A 26,549-nucleotide genomic window follows, 5' to 3' on the forward strand; every position below is an offset into this window, starting at 1 on the left:
AACATATATAAAAATGGAAGGAAAAAAGTAATAAAAAGTGTACAAAATCAAGGAAAAGCAGGGTTCATTTTTGAAATTTGAACCATGATGGCGCTTCACGGCTGGTCTGTGAATCTTAGTCATATGTACGGGGGCTCCGTTGTATACTCTTGCTCCGGGCGCTGCTTTTCCACGGAACGGCATTGATGGTCTGTCCAAGTAGTTGGATAAAAATTCTGCATAGTGTAACAACAAAAGATGCTTCTCTTATATGTGAAACAAAAAAAGGAAAAAGGTTGGTAAAGTGAGTGTAGGGCTGCCGAATTGTACTTCGCCCAGGGCGCCGAAATCTCTAGGTACGACTCTGATTATATCTGCTTGCCTATGAGGAGAAATAAGTTCTTTGTAGCTAGTTTTTTTTTTCATAGTAGAAACGGATAGAAAAATGTAATGCTTGGAGAATTCTTATTATTATTTTATGCATTTTGCAGATTTATACATTTATTATTATTTTATTATTATTACATTTATTATTATACATTTATTATTATTTTATGCATTTTGATACTGCGAGCAGACGAAATAGTGTGGAGCTGACTCAATTTCTGCGACTGCTTCGTATTTTCATATAGGATAGATGGTTTATTTCACTATCACATTAAAATTCATGCAACCGAGAAAACAAATGTAAGGGTCACAGATGAACTTGGACAGGTCTATTTGCAGCTCGCGAGGAGAGGTTAGTGTTCGTACTTATATAGACACTCAAGTATATAATAAACCGTGCGTTTCCTTATGTTTATGCAGGTTAATGTGTCAATGAATTCAAGACCCGCCCACCTGACAAACATGCTCAATAACCTTTGATTTATACTGTATTTTGTATAGCAACTTTAGTCAACCTTGTTCCTCTCTCATTAAAATTAACAACTTATTAAGTAAAAACATTATTAGTTATTCTAGCAAGCTACACACAAACGTAAATTTATTTCTTTATTAGTCTTTTCTTCCGGTTTTAGTGTAGCGCCATGTAATTTTAGCAGAAGATGCCCTCTAGTAAACATCTGATCTTCTCAGTGTTGCCAGACCGGGCTTCAACTTCTAATATAGCCACCAAAACATTCTTGCAATTTGCGATGTTTTTGGTGATTTTTAAAATGATTATTTGCAGCTTCAAATCTGATAATTTTTGTATTCTGCGTTCAGTTTGTCCTTCTAATAAAGATTTAAAAAAAAAATCGAAGCAATTTTGATATGTGTTACTTTTTCTTTCTTTTTTTCTGTCTTTGATTAGTTTGTTTTCATCAGCACAAGCATCGACCAGTCAAACAAGTTTATAGCGAAGCCATTATCTACAATCTCGCTTCATTTTCTGATGCCCTATGGCCTTCAACGCAGAACATCTTTCCATGACCTTTAGTTTGCAGACATTCCGCAGTGATGTACAAGTTAATATTTACAACACTACCGATAGCAAGCCGCTCATCTATACAAGCTGTAGTTAAAGTGAAGTGGGTGTTATATATCATTCGTTTGTGAATCTTTAATTATTGTGCGTTTTTTTATTATTTTTTTTAAACAATGCAAGTACTTTACGCTGTTAATTGCATTGGAGATTGTATGGCTTCGAAATAGTACAGAAAACAATGGGATTTGATCTCCGAATTCAAGATTGGTTTCATCTTGTACACAAAGATGTGACCAAGGAGTTGGTATTTGTAGTAATAGTGCCCTTTTGAGTCAACGTTTTAGCAACATTGCCTGTCATGTGACATAACTATACATCAGATGTCTTATAATTCGCCGGTTGTCATTCTAAGTTTATTCGGCTTCTTTCTTGTAAGTACACTTATCTTCATTATTTTAACGAACGCTTATTGAAAATATGTTGCAAACTATTACATTTTTCCGATAACGTAGTTATAGTAATATAGATACGTGAGACGTAATATTTCTTTATCGTACCATCCTTGAAGACATTCTAAGTGACTGGTGTAAATGCTTTGAAGTAAAGAAGAATTAACTCATGATGGAAAACTATACTTTTGCTAAACATAATATTTTCTTCTGCTTTTATTAAGGAAGTTTTAGCCATAAGTATTTTTTCTATAGATTGAGAAAGGGTTGAAAATTTGTCTACTACACGTGACCGGTATTGAGTGGTGATGTAATTGTGTGTTTCTAATGAATCTATGGATGTACTAATTGAACTATTACTCGGATAGAGAAATATTAATTTCCTTTCGATTTTTTAAAATCATTTATCAGTCGTAAACTGCAACTAAGGAAGTGAATGTAATTTTGCTGGTTATTTCGTGATTTCTTTGTGCAGTGTCCAGCCTCCCATTTGCAAATATGGGCGTGGTTATACTCAACTGTTTGTTGCTACATGCAAAATTTCTCAAAAGCAAAATGCATTAAAATTCACGTATGGCAAGATAGCCCCCCCCCCCCCCACTTTAGAAAATTGAAACAATGACTAGGTCATTCGTTTGTACTACGTTTGTACCGTTTGTACCAAAAATATTTTCGTTTATACCATTTTCCTTGTAGAGTTACTTGAGAGGTCAACTGAGGAGCTATCTTGGCGCCAAGATAGCTCCCCCCCGTATCACAGCACAAAAAATTGAAATACACCATTCGAAAGCAAATCGTTTGTACTGTTTGTACCGAAAAAAACTTTTGTTTGTACCCTGATAGTTTTCGAGAAACAAGGGATAACATTTGGGGCGGGGGCTATCTTGGCGCCAAGATATCCCCTCCCGTATCACAACACAAAAAATTGAAATGCACCATTCAGAATACTCCCCCCTCCCAAATGTCATCCCCTCTTTCTCGAAAGCTATCAGGGTACAAACAAAACTGTTTTCGGTACAAACGGTACAAACGATTTGCTTTCGAATGCTGTGTTTCATTTTTTTGTGCTATGATACGGGGGGCTATCTTGGCACCAAGTCCCCCCCACCCCAGGTGACATCTCAAGTAACTCTATAAGGAAAATGGTACAAACGAAAATATGTTCGGTACAAACGGTAGAAACGTAGTACAAACAAATGACCTAGTCATTGTTTTAATTTTATAATGTGGGGGGGGGGGGCTATCTTGCCAGACGTTAAAATTCCTTGCTTTTGAATAGTAACACACGTAGTTTATTTATGAATCAAACAATATTGTAGCGGTGGACATAAGATACAGCGTATAGTGGGTTGTGACGTTAATAATAATGGTGTAGCCTAGAGCCGTTCATACGTTTGACCTTGACGCGATACCCACTGGAACAATTCCTCCTGACATACAAAGCAGTGTGAAGACTTGTAACATTAAAAGTGGAAAGATGCTTTATATACAATACAGGCCTACTACAGAAGACAAGAAAAAAGGTACGGAAAACCAGAGTGCAAGAATTCTGAACTATTACTACCACATTTATATAAGAGAAATGGAAAGATTATCTCCAATCATTTATCTTATTACTGTATCAATTGAGTGTTTCTTTACTCTTACTGCATTTCGAAAGTATGGCTTCTGTATGGCTGAGAGGCAATGGCGCCGACTATCCAAAATTTATGTGGGTGCATATCAATGGCAGGATGTGTTATGTATTTTCAGAGGAGTCTCCACATTTTTTTGATTTAGTTCCTTGTAGTTAAAATCTTTTATGAACATTGTCATATAGGGCCGTGCTGTGATAAAGTAAAATATACCGGTACTATAAGGTTAAGTTGGAGCTGCCCTAGCTTAGTCGGTAATATGCTGACTTAAACGTAAGGAAACGAAGTCAAACCCGGATCCAAACTTTAAATCTTGTGGTTGCGGCGTACCCACAAGATTATTTGTGTGGGTGCTGGAGCCCCGAAGCATCCACGTAGTTGGCGCCCATGAAGTCTCGTCTTGTCACGACTCTTGGAAAAGAGTTTTTTTTTTTTACTCCTTTCGGAAATATTCTCGTCCCTTTTTTCAAATTTATGTATAAAATTTATGCCGTGGTGATCTTTTTTTTTTTTTCGTTAATTTCATCTAGAAATTATCAGAGAGATCCATAAAGTGTTTGATATAACAAGCATATTTAAAACATATTTATTATTGGAGTGTATTGTGTAATGACTTCGTAATCTTAAAACGTTGATAAATGCTCTTTACTGTGTTCGTACAATCCATTTATTAATTTATAATTTTTATACTATAAATCATGTTTGAGATCTAAGGCATGGGTAAAGTAGTGTTCACGACGAGGAGTGTATTTTGCAGGAATATCCTTTGGATTCAGGTGTCTTCCTATAGGATGGGCTATGTCTCCCCACGTTATGCTAAGGCTCGTTTTTCTAGAATTTCAAAAACACCTTTGCAACATGGTAAAACAGTTAATACCAGTTGTTAGCACCTGTCTTATTTTAGAGCCTGAGTATAAAAAGAGAAAGACGAATGTTTTCAAAGAAATGTCCCCACAACCATTCCATTGGCCGGATATTTATCATAGCTTTGTATGTAAGCCCGCGTTAATCTGAACGAAAGATCTACACCTTTATCCGGACTTGTTATGTAAGTCTGCATACACGTTACGTCATGTTGGTTGCATATAGACAAGGCATTCCGGAACATGTTGAATCCGTAAATTTTTCACCAAAAAAAAGTAAGTAAATTTTGATCTCTCTGAGTTCCTCAAGTTGAATAATAATAATAAAAAAATGCTCCGTTCCCCATTGGATTTGATGAAGACCTGTGTAGAAACTATAGGCCTAGTAGCTGCAGGAACTTCCTTCTGTGCAAAAATCCGATGACGCACAAATCCTTTTATTATCATTATTTATATTATTATTATTATTATTATTATTATTATTATTATTATTATTCTGATGTAATTTTTTATTGGCGAATCGCTGATGTAAGAAGAAGTTGGAATTATGTTGTCATTAATTTCGCTCAAAAATAACCATGAAATATCTGGGCATACCCTAGTTAGTTCTTTACAGTACTTGGGGTTAATTTGGATTTAGGCCATATTGTTTTAGGCCTATACACAGGCCCGTATTTATATATTGTGCGCCCCTGTGCTGTAAATCACTTTCAGCCCTCCTCCCCCCGCACAAACTTATGTCTCAATCAAGGAAACAAATCTTGATTTTGGAAACATACCAGTTCTTGTTGAGTAGCAGTTTAGGTATGACAAGTTGCAAGAGTTACAACGTAATTTTAAATGGCCTACTTCTCTTAATGACGATTATGATGTGGCGTTCTGCCCGAAGGTAGGTGACCATTGATGGATGTCACTGTGAGACACCAATAATTATTGGTGATAACTGTTAAGAAATATTAATGGTTTAATAGCATCTATATTAATAAATAATACAATAAGTTGCCTGCTATAGCGATTTTCAACTCGAGAACCATAATAGACAGGAACACGAAATTTTAATATGTTTTAAGCTCTCAGAAGAATGATCCAAATGATCTGTTCCAGGTATCTTCGACACACCTCAGCTGAGATATGGGAGCGCAAAGTCCCCATAAGAATAACATATTGGCATTTTAAAAATTATCGAAAACGACCAATATTAGAATTGAATTCATAGTTTTTGGGGTCGCTAAGATGAATAGTGACACTTTTAATCCAATTCAACTTGAAGGTCATACTCCATTCCCCAGGGAGGAGGTGTGATTTTAAAAATACTCGACAACGACAGATATTAGTGTTGAATTCATAGTTTTTGAGGTCGCTGAGTTTAACGATATCAGTTTTCATGATGTAAGTTCATCCTCAGCTTTTGGAGTAGGGGTGGGAAAGGATGACTTTTTAAAGATAATGAGACAAGCTAGATAACTAGTAATTACTGTAATTAGAGCTAATTACTGTAATTAGCATATTTTCTATCGTTTGCGAGAGACTCTGTGGGTTGCTTGTTTTAAATATTACTTTATTATGAATCTTTAAAAAAAAAAATCAAAAATTTTGGCGCCCCCTAAATTCTGCCGCCGTCTGCTCCAGCACAGAAAAAGTACTTCCCTAAATACAGGCCTGCCTATACGCCTTTGAAATTTAGCATGAAATTTATTTTTTCAATTCAAAAACTTTGTGACTGTTCCAGTGGAGCTGCTGGCTGCGCTATACATGTTTGATAAATCTGAGTTAATATATTAAATTTTACTTTTTTCTTAGAGAAAAGTCATTTTCAATAAGACAATTTGAACAGTATCATATGTTCTGCCAAGTTCTGATTAAATCACTTTCACTCAATTTATTTACTATGCTCTTAAAAGTTCATTTTGTATTTATGAACAGAACTATGTGTCAAAATAAATTCATATATTGTTAAATTTGTTTCATGCTAATTATTCGAAGACGAATGCAAATTCTACTAACGAACACAAAATACGTAAAACGGAAATTTGAAGAATCAAGGAGCAAACTTGAAGAGTTATTATATAACATTTCGTGGTATCTGGTTATTTAAAACTGATTTAGTGGTAGTTTCTAATAAGTACGTGAAATCTCGTATGTAAAATCTCGTTTGTAAATCTCGTTTATTTTTTTCCACAAAGCTGAGCAGTAGCAACCAAATGTAAACAGAAACTTGAGGTATGTATCTATAATACTAGGTTTGTGGGAAGGTATGGGGGAGGGGGGAATGTAAGGTAGTATACTTTTAAGAATACATATATCGTTCTGTGTATGCTGTATGTATAGTTTTCTTGTTTTTATGATAAATAGGATGAGGGTATGGCAGGGGAGGGGGTTGTAAGGGAGCATATTCGTGTGTAGGGGTATATATGTGTATATGTACATATGCATTAATGTAGCAATTGTAATTTTTATGGATTAGACGACAATGGTAGTACGTATATCTTGTATACATTTGAGTTGGTTGAGTGTAAGAAAAGGCAAACATAGCCTTAACTCTGCCGTTAAATAAATAAATAAATAAAACCCGGTTAAGTTTGCAATCTGAAAATTTGTATAATCTCTCTTTCTTCACGATATTCTGATCCTTACTTTTTTTTATTATGTTCATTACACATAAAAGAAAAGCGAATAAAATTGAGTCTCAAATATAGGCTAATACGATACGATGTATTACAAAACTACAGGTTTTTGCTTTATGAGAAATTTTATGGAAAACATTTGAAAGGTATATTTATATTCATTTCCCTCTTAACATGCGTATTTGAAATGAAATGAAATGAAATCTTTAAGTTTTACGTCCCATGGTTATGCCGGTTAGGCTAAAGGAGACGGTGAAGATGAGAAATGAATAAAATGTTGGAATGAAGAAAGTGGGAGGAAACGGGAGAACTCGAGAAAACCCACGAGCACGGTGTTTGTCCAACAGAAAGTCCACACGGCGCGAGCTGGGATCGAACCAGGGACTTCAAGCACCGTAGGTGAACGCTCTACCACTGAGCCACGAACTGATAAAAACTCAGCTTGACCAAAGTGCTGTCTTTGTTCAAAAATTAATTTCAAACGATGCAGCTGTTATTTTTTTGCGAAACATTTAGGTGGCTGTCTTCCTAGGATAGATATTTCAATCAAAGTGTAACGATAAAAACTTAGTTCAAGCCAATTCGTTTAAAATGATTTAAGCATCCCTTCACTTTAGCCATTTTATGGATACAAAGTATAAAATAAAACCAGTTGAAAATACTCCAAGAGCATTGCCAGAACGAACTTTAAAAAATAATTATTTTTTTCTTTATAACTTCTACAGGATTTATACCAATCATTCTATGTACTTTATTATTATAACAATTCTTGTAATATATCTATCCATTTATAATTTCCTCCAATACTAAGTTTTTTTCTAAATGTTTTCTTTAAGAATTGCGTTCAAACGTTCTACAACACTGATCTATACTATATCATTACTTTATGTTCTACGATATGTTATTTTACGAATACAACAAATATTACAAATGGATTTAGAAGATATGCAAAATATTGCAAAGTATAATAATAGTAAAAATATATATTATGTTGTATTGATATTTTTTCATGATATACATATCGTGTTCCGTTAAAAACAAAGAAAGGTTCTGAAATTGTAAAAGCAATAACAAAAAATTAAAATAGAAATAAGTTGCCCGTGTTTACATACAAACAGATTTAGGAGACAAATTTTATAATCAACGTGTAAAACGGCTGTTCAAAGAACATGAAATTAATCATTATAGTGCTCAAAATGGAGAACTCAAAATTGAAAAATTCGTAAATAACCCCCCCTCCCCCACACACACACAAAGAGAGAGAGAGAGAGAGAGAGAGAGAGAGAGAGAGAGAGAGAGACATAGAGAATTCAGTAGCGAACATTTTAAATTCGTTGAATATGCCTTAAAAGCGGATTATTCCAGAGTATTGGGACACACATTTCCTTACTATTATAATTATTTTTATCGGGGTATGTATACACCAAGTGTCTTCTTTCTAAATTTAGAGGCCCGTGAGATACTCTATTTTTGTAACATATTGAACCCTCTCCTCTCTCTCTCTCCAACAACAATAACAAATCTTGTCAGTAAAATAATAAAAAAATACTATTGTTAACCAAAACCTTCAAAATGGATAGTTACCGGCATTGTAGAAAGAGGGTAGTGGTATTTAGTAGTCAAACATATAGCGTCTGTAAAATTTGCTAAACCTCAAGCAGAGGCGGGTCCAGCAGGTAAAAAGTGGGGGAAGACAGCCAGAACCCAGACTATGATAGGTATATCGTGAGTTTACTATAAACTTTCAAAAATATTAGCTTAAATTGCTTTTGTCACTCAAAAAACTGGGCGGGGGGACTAAGCCCCACCGGCTACGAGCTAGATCCGCCACTGACCTCAAGAGTACAGAGTCATTACAAGTAATGTTCTATTTATAATTTCAGGATTTATTTCTGTGAGTACCTTTCTCCCTTGATCGCTCTTCACGCGGACCCAGGAGGCAGCCCCAGTTTGGGAACTATTGGAGATGAATAGGACGCACAAAGCTAACGTATTGAATCTGATATGTTTAAAATGAATTACAGTACGTTCGTACGCAAATCAATCAAAGTAATTTTTTGCATTGTAGGGAACAGGTTAAGTTCAGATTAATGTCTAATAAACAGACATAACAGTAATCTTTGTCTATTTTACAGATATGGCTGAAGAAATATATGCAAGGACCTTTTGGAATAACATACTTAAACTATTCGATATCAAGAAGACTAGGCCAGTTGTTGGTGTTCTGGGTTTAGAGGATACAGGTAAGTAGAGACCCTAGCTTTTTCTACATTTCCTACGAAATGGAAAATTGTTGACGTCTGTCCCATTCCCAAAACAGGTAGTTCTACTGAACAAATAAAAAATTATAGTCCAGTAATTCTACTATCTGCCACATCTAAAGTATTTGAGATTATTATACACGAAAAAAAATACGAGTAAGACCAATAATATCTCGCTTTCAACATGGCCTCATGCCAAAGAAATCAACTGAAACCCATCTCTCACAACTCACACATTTTATAGCTAATCAAATTGATAAAAGAGAACAAATAGATGTAATTTATACAGATCTCTACAAGGCGTTTGACGTAATTAATCATGATATACTTCTCAGCATTTTTTTTTTTAAACAAAATCTTCAATAACTTATAGCGTCTTATCTTAGCCAACGCTAACAAGGCATTCGATACAAGAATATTTAAGCTAAAGAATATGTCGTAAACTCTGGTGTGCCTCAGGGATCGAACTTAGGACCTCTATTATTTATATTTTTTTGTTAATGATTTACCACCTGTAATAACATCCTCCCACAAACTATTGTTCACTGACGATCTAAAAATCTATCGTAGTATCCCCACGGAATTAGACGCTTTTTTTCTTTCAAAACGACATTATTTTCCAATCGTGTGAATCAAACAAGTTGTTGCTAAATACTAAAAAATGGAAAATGTTATCATACAGGAGGAAAATGAACTAGCCTATGTACAAAATGTGTTTACTATTAATCAAACGCCAATTGAGAGAGTGGATTATGTAACTGACCTTGGAGTCACTGTGCAGTTAAACATTTCATTTGATATTCATGTCAACAAAGAAGTTGGTGAGGCCTTTAGGAACCTTGGCTTTGTGGTGAGATTAGGAAGTGATTTTTCTAACACCAAATGTCCTCAAAAAGCCTATGTAAGGTCTAAGATGCATATGGGATTATGATAGTAAGAAATATCGAAACAAAATCGAAAACGTTAAAAAATAAATTGACATATAAAGAAACAGGGATATATCCGAAATGTGAGAAGTATGAAGATCTTCTAAGCAAATATTCATTACAATCACTTGAAAGCAGCAGAACTCATCACATTTTATCTTTCTTATATAAAATAATTCACGCTGCAAAAGATTCAGAATATTTGTTACCAGAAATCAAACTTCACGTCTCACATAGAGCAACGAGACCCCATAATGGCATATTCCATCTCTCAGCGCAAAGGACTAATCCGTTGGATGTATCACCTGTCAGAAAAATGTGTTTGTTTTATAATAAGATGTCAGAAAAGCTCCCAAACATAAACATTTTTAGTTATTAGACAAAATTTTATTGTACATAAATGTGCTGTATATATTTTGAAGTATAAAACATATATTTTGCTAAATTCTAGTTAACGTTCCACGATTATGTTCTTTAAGCTAAAGAAGGCGAATAATTAAGGAAAATGAATGTTAAATGGAATAATTGGGGGAATGATAATGTGGGAGGAACCTGAATAAGCCCACACAAGGAAACTTTTAATCTTTCTCAGATTTGATTTTACTATACACTATCAATGATCATGGCTCGAATTTTCTAATACTAACTAGGGATGATTCCATATCGGGACCAAGTGCCTGGGGAAAAAATATATATCGTCTGAAAGCTCTTGCTATGAGAAGTACGAAACCGTTTTCAAATCATGGCAAACCCGCAACTTGACCCTATAAGGGGCCAGTTTGTTGGTGTTTTTGACCCTATGTATGGCATATTCGACAGAATACAAATGAATGTTACGCGTTAGCGCCTGAAGCCATCATGTTCCTTTTTAGCTCATTGGTAGAACGTGACTCGAGCAAGTGTTTAATAATATCACTTTGCACCCAGACACATCCATTTGGTCAGTGTTGCCAACGATCTATAAATACAATGTGGTAGATGGTTTCTGTACCACTGGATGTATATAACACTGACAACTTAGTATAGTTGGGAGACAGTAACACTCAACGCCTTTTTGCTATAGCGTCGTGTGATGTTTCTGCCAAGCTTGGTGTATAAACGTCTCATCGTACGGAACCTGCTTTACAACTTCTCATTTTACAATTGGTTGGCAACACTGACAAACTGGAGTACTTGGGAGAGGAATATGTCTACAGTATATTTTCTCTAATGACGAGTGATGTTTATCCCACGTTTCATGGATACACATCCAGTGGTAGACAAACCATCTTCCACATTGTATTTATAGTTCGCTGGCAACACTGACCAGATGGGTATATCTGGATGCAAAGTGATATTATCAAACACTTGCTCGAGTCACGTTCTAGCAATGAGCCGAAAAGGAAAATGATGGCCTTAGGCGCTCATGCGTAACATTCATGTTTATTCTATCGAATATGCCATACATAGAGTAATAAACAGCAACAAACCGGTCCCTTATAGGGTCAAGTTGCGGGTTTGCCCATGATTTGAAAACGGTTTCGTACTTCTCATAGCAAGAGCTTTCAGATGATATATATTTTTTCCCCAGGCACTTGGTCCCGATATGGAATCATCCCTAGTAAGTAAGTAGTTTTACGTGTGAGCGTTGCTGCCGACTGTATTTCCATTGTTACTGTTAAACAAACTTTGCAATTTAAACTCTATGGTACCATTGACAGATTTAGTCCGGGCAGGGCGTCCTAGACCCCTAGTTTTTTTTAGTAACAAATGCAATTTAAGATACCGTATTATTTATAGTTTTGAATGTTTATAATAACATTCAATTTTTTACCTTCTGGATCCGCCACTGTTTGGTACGATCTTGCGAACTTAAAATGCAACATTAACAGCTAAGCGATATCTTATTGGCATTATTTCTTCATCGTACGTAGATATAATACGCTTACATAAATTGCGAAATGGTATTTAAAAAATACGATTTTATGTTGGTATTATTGTTTATCTGATGTTCTTACAAACTTTCACACACGTTTTCTTCTGCCGATATTTACTTTATACAAAATTTCGGATTTTTCGAAAGAAAAAAAAAAGTTCCTTTAAAGTTACAAAGGGCATACATCATAAGCGAGATATACGATATGAAATTGTAAAACTGTGAAGTTTTTCCATTTTTGCACGAAATCCATTGTTTTTGTCATAAAAATATAAACTAAAGTCTGTGACAAACATCTTGGCATTTCAGCTAAACGAATAAAACGCAAGCTCTGTCGCGACGTTGCCAAGTGGTAAAGGGCTGTGGCTATGGCTAAGCAGACCAACTACAGCGCGATCAGGTGGCAGAGGGTAGACGTGGATGTGTACAAAATAAAAGTGGCAATTCCGCTTGCCTCTCATTTGCTAGCAGCATTTAAAGGGAACTTGAAGCGCCGCTTTCAAATGCCAAGATGTTTGTCACGCCGTTTAGTGTGTATTTGGAATGAATATAAATATCTAACAAACTTCTCATATTTCTAGGTATGGATCCTTCGTACTGCAGTTCAACAGATGAAATTTTCGAGAGCCCAATATCTAAGCGAAGACTTAAATTTTTATCTCATTTTCTCCAGCTTTACAGTCAGAATTATCTCAAAGATGAAGGTAAGCACTATACAGAATGTACACGAGCATTCATCTTTGCTCAAATAACTTGTTTCTATCATTCAATTTTACATATTCATAACGAACGTCTTCTCAATTCAGACGTATTCTTCGCAAGAAACTTCGCCTCTCTGGAATTAAAAATAAATCTCCGTATACAGCAGAGTAACTAACTAACTCTATGGTCTATGGAACCCGGAGGTTCAATGCCGCGTTCACAAAAGCTCTCTACTGACTTCTATCCTTAGCTAACTGCATCCAGTTTCTACTTTGTATTCCAATCTCTGCGAGATCCATCTTAATATTGTCCTCCCATCTGCACCTATGTCTTCCTAATGGTCGTTTTCCGATTGGTCTTCCAGTCAAGACTTTGAAAGTGTTTCTACTTTCTTCCATTCTAGCTACATGACCCGCCCACCTAAGCCTCCTAGACTTGACGACCCTAACAATGTTGGGTAAACCAAATAAATTATGTAGTTCCTCGTTATGAAGTTTCCGCCATTCCCCATTTCGGTTTCTCTTGGGTCCGAATATTCGTCTCAGGATCTTGTTCTCAAATACTTTCAGTCTATGTTCTTCCCTCAAAGTAAGTGACCATGTTTCGCAGCCATACAGAACAACAGGCATGATTATCGTTTTATGTATTTTAAGCTTCAAATTCCTCGACAGAATTCGCGACGACAAGAGATTTTGAACCGAATAGTAACACGAATTCCCTGCTTTTAGTCGACATTTAATTTCTCCGTTAATATGATTTATATATATATATATATATATATATATATATATATATATATATATATATATATATATATATATATATATATATATATATATATATACACTCGTCTATACTGTTATGACGAGGTTTCGTCCATACTAGTTAGGCCCACCGAGATTTGGTCCGCGAAGATATTTTGGGCAGTGGGGTTTCGACCAGGCGAGATTTTAACGAGAGAGGTTTCTGGCATCTCGAAATATTAACTACGTGAGATTTTAGATGATGATGTTTCGGCAACAAGATTTGTCTATGCTATGAATTATTACAAGGTAAGAATTTCAATGTCTGATTTACTATTGCCATCATTTGATTCATTTACGATAGCCTACGGTTGGGTTCTGTGAAATCCTACGAAAAATAATTGTATACCTAAGACAGTGGGTAAACTGAAAGTAAACTAACAAAACACGTTAGTAAAGTTCTTGTGTAACTAAAGTAAAATGTAGTATTCAAATTCTCATTTTATTTCATATCTAGTGTCAAATTTACCAATGAAAAGCATAAGATTTCTTAAAAGCAAGGCTTGCAAGACTCTTGTAAGCATCACAGAGACAAATACCAAAGGCTCGAGTGGAAGTCCAAGACCAAGACCCACTTAGGAGGTCTTGTATTTGCTCATCACTAACTGTGTTTCATAAAAGTTTGAAAATATTAACAAAATTTATCATGTAACATACTTTATTAGAATGGAGAAGGTAGTAAATTCAACCCCTTAATCTTGATCAATTTCAAAACAAAACAACGGAATGACAAGGAATAAAAGAAAATATATCAATAACACGTCAAAATCGAATTATTTAGGAAAGATATAGCCGGAAATGTTGTTATCTCCTTATGTAACAACATACAGAAACTTCCAACATATTGATTCCACCCTGTTCGTGGTGGAACTCCTTTATTCCGAGGGGCGCGGCGGCTCTGTGTTAGAGCGTTCACCTCTGGTGCTTGGGGTCCCTGGTTCGATCCCAGCTCGCGCCGTGTGGATTTTGTGGTGGACAAACACCGTGCTCGTGAGTTTTCTTGGGGTTCTCCCGTTTCCTCCCACTTTCTTCATTCCACCATTTCATTCATTTCTCATCCTCACCGTCTCCTTTAGCCTAACCGGCATAACAGTGGTACGTAAAATTGGAAGATTTCATTTCTTTTCACTTTTTACTTTATTCCGGGTGGATTTCAATATGAAATTTGGGAGATCCGGGTTCGATTCCCGGCGGGAGCTCATGTGGTTCGGATTCCACGTTAATCAGTACCTCCACGTCTCATATAGCCTCGTTGCTGAACGGGACGTTAAAATAAACTCAATTCAATATGAAACTTATAGTTTAATTTTTTTTATCTACTTATGTAGCAATATATGAATATTTCAACTTTTCATGATTTCATTGCTTTTACCTTTACTTTCTTAACGGATTTCAAAACGAAATTTATAGTTTAAAATTTTATTATCTCGTTATGTATCAACATGTAAGGTCTTTCAACTTGGGATGATTTTACTCCTCTTAACTTCTTTCTCTTGACGGATTTTTGTACAAAATTTATAATTTGAAATTTTGTTATCTTCATATGTAGCAATACGTGGAAACTTCAAACTTGGGATGATATTACCCCGTTTAGCTTATTTTCTCGCGGGGGGAGTGTGGAAACTTCAATCTCTTGATGTTTTTACCTTCATTACCTTAAATTTCTTGACTGATTTTAAAAGTAATCGCATAATTTTAAATTTTGTTCTCTTCTTGTTTAGCAATATATGGAAACTTCAATTCTTTAATTATTTCACCCCTTCTAACTTTTATTTCTTGACGGATTTCAAAAGGAAACATTTATTTTTGAAAGTTATTTCCTTATGTAGTAATATGTGGAAACTTGAAACTTGGGATGATATTACCCCATTCTGCTTATTTTCTTGATGGTTAGGTGAGGAAACTTCAATCTTTCGTGCTTTTACCTCCTTAAACTTCAATTTCTTCACTGATTTCAAAAGTAATCGTATAATTTTAAATTTTGAAATGTTCTTTTTTAGCAATAAGTGGAAAGTTCCATTTTTTTATTATTTTACCCTCTCTAACTTATATTTCTTAACGTATTTAAAGAGGTAGCACATTCTTTGAAAATTTATTATCTTCTGATATGTGGAAACTTGAAACTTGGGATGATATTACACAGTTTAGCTTATTTTCTTGACTTGGATTGTGGAAACTTGAATCTTTTGCTGCTTTTACCTTGTTTAACTTAAATTTCTTGACTGATTTCAAAAGTAATCGTATAGTTTTAAATTTTGAAATCATTTCCTTTAAAGATATGTGGAAACTTCCATTTTTTATTATTTCACCCTCTGTAACTTCATTTCTTAAGGTATTTCAAGAGGAAGCATATACTTTGAACATTTATTATCTTCTTATGTAGCAGTGTGTGGAAATTTGAAACTTGGGATGATATTACCCCGTTTAGCTTATTTTCTTGACTGGGGAGTGTGGAAACTTCAGTCTTTTAGTGCTTTTACCTTCTTTAACTTCAATCATTTGACTGATTCCAAAAGTAATTATAATAAAAAGTAATGGTAATAAACATTAGAATCTGAGGTTTAGTATTTTATTGCGTTTTATCTTTCTGCATTTGCAATCTTTATTATCAGTTACAGGAATAAAACATATTACATATTAATATTGTTAAAAGACTATAGGAAATTTTCATATATTTTGTATATATTTTATAGCATTTATAAAGAAACAACGATATATTATCATATATATATATATATATATATATATATATATTCATTCCCCAGCAATCATGAACTATAATGTTTTAATCCTCAGTATATATAAAACTGCATGAACTGACATAAAATAATGGGATACTTCAGGTTGACATGGAGAGTTGAAATTTGGAAAGATTGTTGCTTTCCGGAACTAACAGGAAAATTGCCAAAGGTGATTTCAGGGGGTCAAAAGGGATGATGAAGATATTCCTCATGTTGTTTTAAAAATGGATCTTTTTAGACTTATAATATCATATTTTGTGTACTTGGAATTGGGATAAAAACTTGAAATTAGGTACTCTTGTACGTTTTCGTAAGTGTTACCTAAAGTAATCACTAAAAGTAAAAATTTCCAACTTTAGAGTGGTTTTATTGGGAACTGAAAAATCCTCCCTATGTTATTTATGGAATATCTTTTACACCCCAAAATTATTTAGCCTTCCTGTAGAGCTACAGTGTTTAAATTTCACATGATTGTAGCTTTTTGGGACTAACCGACTGTAACATTGCCAAAAGTGAATATTTTTAATTTTTAGGGTCTAAAGGGCCGATGAAAAAATTCCCCATGTTATTTAATTGAACCTCTTCTTTTTACCTATAATCTCATATTTTAGGTACTTGGAGTTGGAATACAAACTTGAAATTCGGTATGCTTGTACGTTTTCGTTAGCATTACTTAATTAAATGACTAAAAGTTAAAAAATCCAAGTTTGGGGTTCTTTTATGGGAACTGAAAAATCTTCCCCATGTTATTAATAAGGGACACCTTCTACACTCCAAAATGTTTAGACACTTCCAGAAGGATTAGAATGATGAAATTTGGCATGATTGTAGCCTTCCGGGACTAACCCACAGGAAAATTGCCAAAAGTCAATATTTTTAGTTTTTAAGAGGTCTAAAGGAGGATGATGTAATTTCCATGTTATTTAAGTGGATGTATTCTTGGAATACAAAATCTTATCTTTTAGGTAGTTTAAATACGAAAAGAAACTTGAAATTTGGTAGAATTGTGGGTTTTAGAGGTGCAAGGCTGTAGGCTGAAGAAACGCAGGGGACTAAGGGCAGAGCCTCCAGCTAGCCAAAGGCTAGTTTAATACGTTAAAATGGCAGAAATTTTCACTGAGAAAGATGTGCTAGCATAAATTGGAAAAAAATTCCCTTATGTCTGGATGTCTAATTGAAGCATTCATACAAGAGGTTCCTAGTTCGATTTCAAACTATTTGGATTTATGGTTTAAAAATGTATCCGTGGATATCCTCGGGATCATTTCGATTCATCCTACTGTCCATTCTACTAATTATCCTATAATTCGCTCTAATTTATTATCCGCCTAGCATAAGCGTGGTATATTAAACTAAAAAGTTCATTTTATTTTAGCAGTCTAATGTATCACCTCACGTGATTTTGGTGTACTAAATTCCGGAAGAGCATTGAACACATTACGATAGTTCTTATTCGTCTTAGCTTTGTAGTTCTACATCTTATATAACCTCAGTGCTGAAAGAAGATGCTAAACTTCTAGAAAGAAGCAAGAGTGTATTTATCTCCATTTCTAGAGTGTATTCTTAAAACTGTATTTAAGGGTTTCATCACAGCAAAACTCAATAGTATCATTCTTTTACGTCGTACTAAATGAAGAGTCTGGTACACATAACTTGATATATAAATTCTCAGAGAAGTATTCGACAAAGTTCTCATTCAAACTAGTAAATAGGTTAATAGCTGTCTTCCTAGTAACAAGCAAAGATATAAACTTCTTATCAAGTCTAGTGATTGCGTTAGGACAGTAATCACTAGAGACCGGGTGTTAAGGCATTAAAAACCTAGAAAATAGGCAGGCAAATAGCCACTTAAAATTTAAAAATAGGCACTAAAGTGTAACTCGAAATCATGAAGATAAATACTCAATACAATTTTAAAAAAATAAATTCAAGTCTTAGATCATGCTCAAAGAATGTAGAAACATGCCTATTTGTTAATATCTTCTTTTACTCTCTATATAAAAACAAAACTTGACATGCATTCTATGTATATATTTTTATATTATATACTATATATTATCAGGGCTTGAAAAATCCACTTGCCTCCTCCCCAATGGCGAGTGCTTTTTAGATTTGGAGAGTAAAGTCTGATCAATCAAAAGCAGTGGTCATCATATAGCTGGGCATATCCACAAGAAATTCAAGAATAAATACAAGATGCCACTCCTTTAATATATATTTGTAAAAGACATGCCAATAAAAAATGTATTGACATGTTTACTTTGTTGCAAAGTGATTTTTGTTTCTTCGTATAAACACTGTGACTGAAAAATGATCTGGCTAGTAGATTTTTTTGACTGGCTAGTACTTGCAAGGTAGGTTTTGCAAGCCCTTTATATTATATATATATATAAATTATATATTTTTCCAATAAAGTCTTATTTTTAAGAAAATACATAGAATAGGCAACATTAGGCACTAAAGCGATTATTTAGGCAGTAAGGGGCGAAATAGGCAAAATAATCAAAATAAAATTTGTTTAAAATGAAACTATAACCTCCCATATATACTTTAAAACGTTATTTTTTTATCATATCATTAATATTTGCCTAACATCCGGTCTGTAGTAATCAGCAACAACTGAAAATTTCTTACTAACATTTACTATCCAAATATGAGCACATATTTACAGCTAATTACTTTCTTTCTAGACATTTTTTTTGCTTGCGTAATAATCTATATATTAAAATGTTAGCTTTATATGTTTATCTCAAAAAAACTTTATATGTTTGTCTTCAATCCTTGCGACAATGAGATCTCGAAAACCACAAGTGTTAGAAACGTGCCGATTCCAAATTTTGTGTAGATTGTCCAGTTCTAATTGAATATTTTTTTCTTAAAAAGCCTGGTCGTTATTTTTTTATTACATTTTTTAGGGGTATACTGGAAATGTTGAAATTTTAAAAAAGTAAAGCATCATATCCTATGAGTTATACATTTCAACACAACATAGTTGCGTATTTGGGTTGCATATCTCTCAGGTGTTTGTTTCATGGTCAAATGATAATAAAAAACGAAAGATAACCATTTCTCCAGTCTAAGATGAATCTTTATTGTTTCGAGTGTTTTGCCCAATGAACATCATGTATCACTGACCTTATAATTAATTGTGTACATAATGTATTTGCTTATTACATACTGCATGGAAGAAAAAAAAACATTGATCATACATGAATTAGAAACTCCAACCGGAAGGCTCAATCTTGCAAACGGTGCGAGATATTGAAAAATCTCCCCTTTATGATACCCCTTGATGATTTTTATCAAGACGTCTTTCACTTGTGTCTGTAAAGAGACATGTACAGATGTTGTGAAATATGACAAGGAGATTCACTCTCATATGTGAACATATGCAGAGAGCACAGGTTCAGCTAGTGATGATTAAAAATGTGTGAGTATTTTATCTTCGTTATGTAATATACTGTACGAAACTTTAATTTTTACTGGGAATCAAACACAGATCTGTAGACGAACAGAGTACTCGCCTGATAAGCACATTTTAACAGTTCGTTTTGAAAACGTTTGGTTATAGGATATTTGTAATTTATTCATAACTTTACTGTAATGTTAGAAATACGATGTACAATGCATGCCCTTCCTATGATATTACAGAATAGTTTATGTTGAGACAAAATAGCTGTATTTTTAGAGGATTATTTTAGTAGTTCTTTTCTAGTTATAAGATTTTTGAGTATTTTTAAAATTACATACTTATATTTCTGTATGCTAATTTCTTGGATTTCTTCGCAGATACACGAAAAGAAGATGACCTTGGAAGATGTAATAAGTCAGTATTGCTATTTCTGGGGTATCTCACCATTCCATTTATTCCAATGTTTGGAAACAGGTAAAAAAAATATATTTCTATTAGAAGAATAACCTAGGGCTATAATATGAGAATACTATAATTAGATTATTCAGTTTCATTCAGATACCTTTATCTCCGGATGAACTGTTTTAAAATTAAAGATATTTAAGGTTAACTCAAGAACTTAATCTAAAGCAGCGTCCTGTAAATACATGGGAAAGAACTTTCTTTTTCCACGACTGAAGTAATACCAGATGATCAAACAACAAAAAGCAACGTTCAGGATTTTCGGTAGTGTGTCTGAAATACATGCAGAATATTAAATGATAATCTAGAACCCTGGTATTGTCTGTATAAGTATTTTTGACTCATCTAGTCTGTTGCATAAAGTTCTATCAGTTAATTTAATTTGTATGTTTTGAGTGAAAAGAAACAATGAAAACACAGCCAATTGGATCTATATTTTCTAAATCCACTAAGGGTTAACAAAAACAGCGTTCGTTATTGGAGTGTTTAATTCAATCAGTCCGACGCTTCTACTATGTGAAATTTCCTATATAAGGTAGTTGTTAAAGCTATTTAGCTCACAGGATTCGTTTTTCTCCCACAACCTTTTTAGATAAAATTCCTATTATAAAAATTATAACATAAGGTTACTATAACTATGGTCCTAAGACTAATACTCTATGTACTTTCTGTAAATCATCAGGTGATGGCATATGCTGATGATGTAAATTTAATAGGGGATGATAGGAGAACAGTAGAAATAAATGCAGAGATCTTATTAAATGCTTGCAGGGACATGGGTTTAGAAGTAAATGCAGAGAAAACTAAATACATGGAAGTGCGTCGGGACCGTAATACGGCAAATTGTGGAGGCGTTAAAATATTAAATAATACTTTTGATAAAGTGGATACTTTCAAATATTTAGGATCAATATTAACAGACGAAAATCATATTCACGAAGAAATTAAATGTCGACTAAAAGCAGGGAATTCGTGTTACTATTCGGTTCAAAATCTCTTGTCGTCGCGAATTCTGTCGAAGAATTTGAAGCTTAAAATATATAAAACGATAATCATGCCTGTTGTTCTGTATGGTTGCGAAACATGGTCACTTACTCTGAGGGAAGAACATAGACTGAAAGTATTTGAGAACAAGATCCTGAGAAGAATATTCGGACCCAAGAGGAACGAGAATGGGGAATGGCGGAAACTTCATAACGAGGAACTACATAGTTTATACGGTTTACCCAACATTGTTAGGATCGTCAAGTCTAGGAGGCTTAGGTGGGCAGGCCATGTAGCTAGAATGGAAGAAAGTAGAAACGCTTTCAAAGTCTTGACTGGAAGACCCATAGGAAAACGACCATTAGGAAGACCTAGGCGCAGATGGGAGGATAATATTAAGATGGATCTCGCAGAGATAGGAATACAAAGTAGAAACTGGATGCAGTTAGCTAAGGATAGAAGTCAGTGGAGAGCTTTTGTGAACGCGGCACTGAACCTCCGGGTTCCATAGGCCATAGAGTTAGTTAGTTAGTTAGTTAGTTAGTACTTTCTGTAAATAGATGTCTCTAGGCCCAAGTAGACAAAAAAAAAGAGAGAGAGAGAGATTCTTACAAAGCTACAGGCAAGCTAAGAGACTTTGGATAGTTTAGATATCTCAGAGCTCCAGGCAAGCTAAGAGGCTAGGGTTAGGTTATCTATCAGAGCTTCAGGCAAGCTAAGAGGTTTGGGTTAGGTTAGATCTCTTAGAGCTCCAGGCAAGCTAAGGGGCTTGGGTTGTGTTATATCTATCAAAGCTCTAGACAAACTAAGAAACTTTGGTTAGGTTAGATCTCTCAGAGCTCCAGGTAAGCTAAGAGGCTTGGGTTGTGTTATATCTCTCAGCTATCCAGGCAAGGTAAGAGGCTTGTGTTGGATTTTAACTCTCAGAGATCTGGGCAAGCTAAGAGACCTTGGTTAGGTTAGATTTCTGAGAGCTCCAAACAAGCTAAGAGGCTTGGGTTGTGTTATATCTATCAGCTCCAAGCAAGCTAAGAGGCTTGTGTTGGATTAGATCGCTCAGAGCTCTAGGCAAGCTAAGGGACCTTGGTTAGGTTAGATGTCTCAGAGCTCCAGGCAAGCTACGAGGCTTTTGTTGGATTAGATCTGTCAGAGATCCAGACAAGCTAAGAGACTTTGGTTAGGTTATATCTCTCTGAGCTCCAAGCCAGCTAAGCGGCTTGGGTTGGGTTATATCTTTCAGCGCTCCAAGCAAGCTAAGCTTCTTGTGTTGGGTTATATCTCTCAAAGTTAAGATGCTTTAGTTGGGTTAGATCTCTCAGATCTCCAGGCACGCTAAGACGCTTCCATTGGATTATAGCTGTCATAGCTCCAGTCAAGCTAAGTGACTTTGGTTAGCTTAGATCTCTCAGAACTCCAGGCAAGCTAAGAGGCTTGTGTTAGGTTAGATATCTCAGAGCTTCAGGCAAGCTAAGAGGCTTGAGTTAGGTTAGGTCTGTCAGAACTTCAGGCAAGCTAAGAGGCTTGGGTTGGATTAGATCTCTCAGAGCTCTAGGCAACCTAGAGAAGGGATTTGACCAGCCGAAACTAATGTCGATGGAGATGTTAAAACGTCTTTTTATACCCTCTTCTGGACAGCGGTGGCATTAGCGGTTTCCTTCTGTTACATGGCCTGATGAGGAGGAGGATTCCTGTCGTCAGCTTCTAGTGTAATTGTAGTTAAAGAGCACATATATTTATAAATAAGAAACACTTATTTATTTATTTTTTTTACAAACATAGATCACGTGTAAGATATTACAATATTAATAAGTTTAGCGGAAACGAAATCTCAAAAAATAAGAGATATATCAAGAGATAGATTTTATTGAACTCAAGAAAATAGTATACTTGATTGGAAAACGCATGCGTAGTTTCCAAGATAATGGAGGAAAACCTATTAATTTGTAAACCTATATATTAATACTGTTCGAGAACCATTCTACTTATTGAAGTGAAGCTGATACTTTATTATATTCCCATTAAGCTATTCATTGCGATACGAGGAAGAAAACAGCACACCATGGTTAATAATATATAGCCTAAAATTATCATAAAATATGAAATTTTAATATGTGTAGACCTAAAATATTGTCCAATTATAAGGCATATACAGTCGACACATAATACCGAGTGAACAAGATAATATGCTTGAAGATAAATTCTAATGTGTAGAATTTGGAAAAAGAGAAAAAAGTAAAGAATAAATATGTCATTCATTTCCAGTAATAAATAAGAGCTGTTGTTTCATTAAAAGAAATTGTTATAAGCATATTTGTGTATCTGTATATGTGACAAAATCAGTGGCGGCGATTGGACGTTAAAAGTGGGGGGGCAAGATATGATCTGAATATGTGTATATCAATGTTAGTGTTCCTGGTTGTTTCTAACACTTTGTTTGATGAAAGGTTGTATAACTAATAGGATACTTTCTTTTTCGGTTAAAATACCGTATATCGTGTTTCATATTTAATTAAGTATACTAAATTGACAAGAGCGACGCACATAGGTACTAACCCTTGATTCCTTGCTCATGAACATCTTAAAATTCTGTCTGGAAAATTGTGTGATCAAATTATTTAATAACATATTTGTAAAACAAATGAATAGAAAGGATATTATTAATCATTCTAATGAATAATGAGGCTTGTTTTGCAGAAGATATATTGAAACTGGGGATTTATGAACAACTTACATTTTTAATTCCACATTTGCCATTAAATGTATGTTATTGCTCTTAGAAAATGAAAGACAGTAAATACTACGACGCAATTGTAATATTAATTCCTTTGAATTGCAATTAAAACGCAATTCCTTTAGCTGTCTTAACTCCACGGGAAGACAACTAATACACACTTACGCAACGACAAATATTATATGGTACCATTTTTTTTCTATGAACCAGTAATATATGCAAAAACTTTACATTTCCAAGTGAAACTATATACATTAACCATTTTAAATTATGGCTTTTTAAAGGTAAATTATTGAATTTCAGTCAATCAGCTACAGCATCATCCCTATTTATCCTAGGATCATGGTTAGTACCTCATTCTCTTTAGAATAGAACAACCTTTTAAACGGTTTCATTTACGTTTTCCTATCATGTTCCTAGGACGGGAAATTTTGAGGGAAATCTGGATTTTTTCTGATTTTTTTTTCAAACTTTGATCCCCTCTGGACCCCCTTTGTTAAAGCACAGATCTCAAAATCTACTGAAAAATACGAAGGGGTGTACTAAATGTGTATAAAAAATTTCAAGCTTCTATCTTGAAAACTAAGTGCCGGAAAATGTTTACCAATGAGCTATTAACATACCCACAATGGCCCAGATGACCCGGATGTAATATAAAATTTTCCTGAGACATCCCTATTTATCCTAGGATCATTGTTCGTACATCATTCCCTTCAGAATAGAACATACTTTTAAACGGTACCATTCATGTCTTCAGCATGTACCTGAGATGGGAAAATCATGAAAAAATGGATTATTTGTTTAAAAAACATTCCTTTGTACTTTTTTGCCCCTCTGTACCCACCTGTTTTAACGCAGAAATCTGAAACAAATCTCAAACAGAAAATACTAAGAAGTGTACTAAATGTGTGTGCAAAATTTCAATCTTCTAGGTGCAAAAGTAAGCCCGCCAAAAATAATATTTCTACAATACTCCAGATTCCCGTATAAAATAGGATCTCAGGTAAAAATTCCCTGAGACATCTTTATTTATACTAGGATCATGGTTCGTACAGCATTCTTTTTAGAACAGAACAGCCTTTCAAACGGTACTATTCACATGTCTCCATCATGTATCTGAGGAGGGAAAATCGCGGAAAAAGTGATCTTTGTTAAAAATATATCTTTTTTTATTTACCTTTTTGCTCCTCTGGATCTCCTGTTTTATCGCAGAAATCTGAAAAGAATCTGGAAAATATTAAGGGGTGCACTGAATGTGTATGAAAAATTTCAATCTTCTAGGTGCAAAAGTAATAAAAAAGTAATAACAAAAATATTATTAGTTATGAGGTCATCACACTCTACGTCTCGACCCAGAAAGGCGTGAAAGCATATGTAACGTGTTCTACAATGCCTCCAGGCTTGAGAAAGAAAACAGAAGTAAAAAGCTTTTTTGGTACTTTTTAAAATCGAATAATGAAGATTCTAGCCTATCACCAAAAAATAGATGATATAATTTAAAAGAGTTAAGTGGTCACTTCAAAAAAGTGGGGGGGGGCAACTGCCCCCTCTTGCCCCCCCTAATCGCCGCCCATGGACAAAATACAGTGTTAACTAGCAGGTTGTTATATTCTCCTAACGATGACACACAGACTCTTTACGCGCATACTACATGTAAATGTTTCACTAGTAATTTAATAAAAAGGCATAACTTATTTTTTCCTCAAAAACTGTACGGGGAAGAATTTACTCTTGACAGTGAGTTTTCGCTCATGATTTTCTCTAAATGTAACAGGCGATTTTTTTATATTTCACAAATAAATATTCCATTAATAATCCTATAAATATACATAAATCGCTTATGATGATAATATTCGCAAGAGAAGGTTTATTCTTGAAGATATTTTTTGATAATTTTTGAATGACTCGTGGAATTTGGTTGGTAGTTTATAAACAAATATTTCATTAACAACCCTAATAAATGGCATAAATAATATCTCCAAAAATGTAAAAGGGGTAGTTTACTTTTGCAGTGAATTTCATTCGGACAAAGCTTTTTGGGAACCCCTTATAATTTTGTTCGTATTTCACAAATAAATGGCTCTGTAATAACTGTAACATAACTTGATTTAGTTTGAGAAATTCGGAGCTTGAAACTTTAGTGCGGTAGCCTCTACCTTGTACACTAGACTCTCGCTAATCCGGCCCTCAATAGTCCGGTCTCTGAGTAATCTGGCTCACATGCAACCAAAAACACGTGCACAATGAATTATCGTGCGCATGGCAACAATACTTAGTTAAACTATGCTTATATACTGTACGCATTATAAAATGTAGCATAAAGCATGGCACCTTCGCGTATCATCATTGCCACAGTTAAAACTTAGGGACATGTTTCATAGTGAGTGATACTACTCAAGGACTAAGTTTTCTTTGAAAATTAATGTATATTTGGATTTAATAAAGTATATCCTCTATATTTTATAATTATATTCTTCGATTTAATAAAGTACAGTACACTATATGAAAAATGTTTTCAAAATAAATAAAAACCAAGATAAATAAATAAATCAAATAAATGCCAGACACTCAATAATCCGTCACTTCCACTAATCCGGCACCCATATGTGCCAGGAATGGCCGAATTAGCGAGAGTCTAGTGTACTTTTTAAGTTT

General features: G+C 34.4%; 1 protein-coding gene across 1 annotated transcript in view; it reads left to right on the top strand.

The window, feature by feature from the left end:
- Positions 1 to 1,439: 1,439 nt before the first annotated feature.
- The window catches only part of LOC145668370 (uncharacterized), a 38,073-nt gene continuing 12,963 nt past the window's right edge, over positions 1,440 to 26,549 (top strand). Inside the window, exons 1-4 of the mRNA XM_081736152.1 lie at positions 1,440 to 1,818; positions 9,093 to 9,200; positions 12,641 to 12,763; positions 20,095 to 20,191. Coding sequence (XP_081592278.1) covers positions 9,095 to 9,200; positions 12,641 to 12,763; positions 20,095 to 20,191 — 326 coding nt within the window. The 5' untranslated portion in view covers positions 1,440 to 1,818; positions 9,093 to 9,094. The remainder of the gene's footprint in view (positions 1,819 to 9,092; positions 9,201 to 12,640; positions 12,764 to 20,094; positions 20,192 to 26,549) is intronic.

The sequence above is a fragment of the Thermobia domestica genome, chromosome 1, assembly GCF_964235325.1.
Source record: "Thermobia domestica chromosome 1, izTheDome1.hap1.1, whole genome shotgun sequence".
In the NCBI taxonomy this organism is placed as follows: Eukaryota; Metazoa; Arthropoda; class Insecta; order Zygentoma; family Lepismatidae; genus Thermobia; species Thermobia domestica.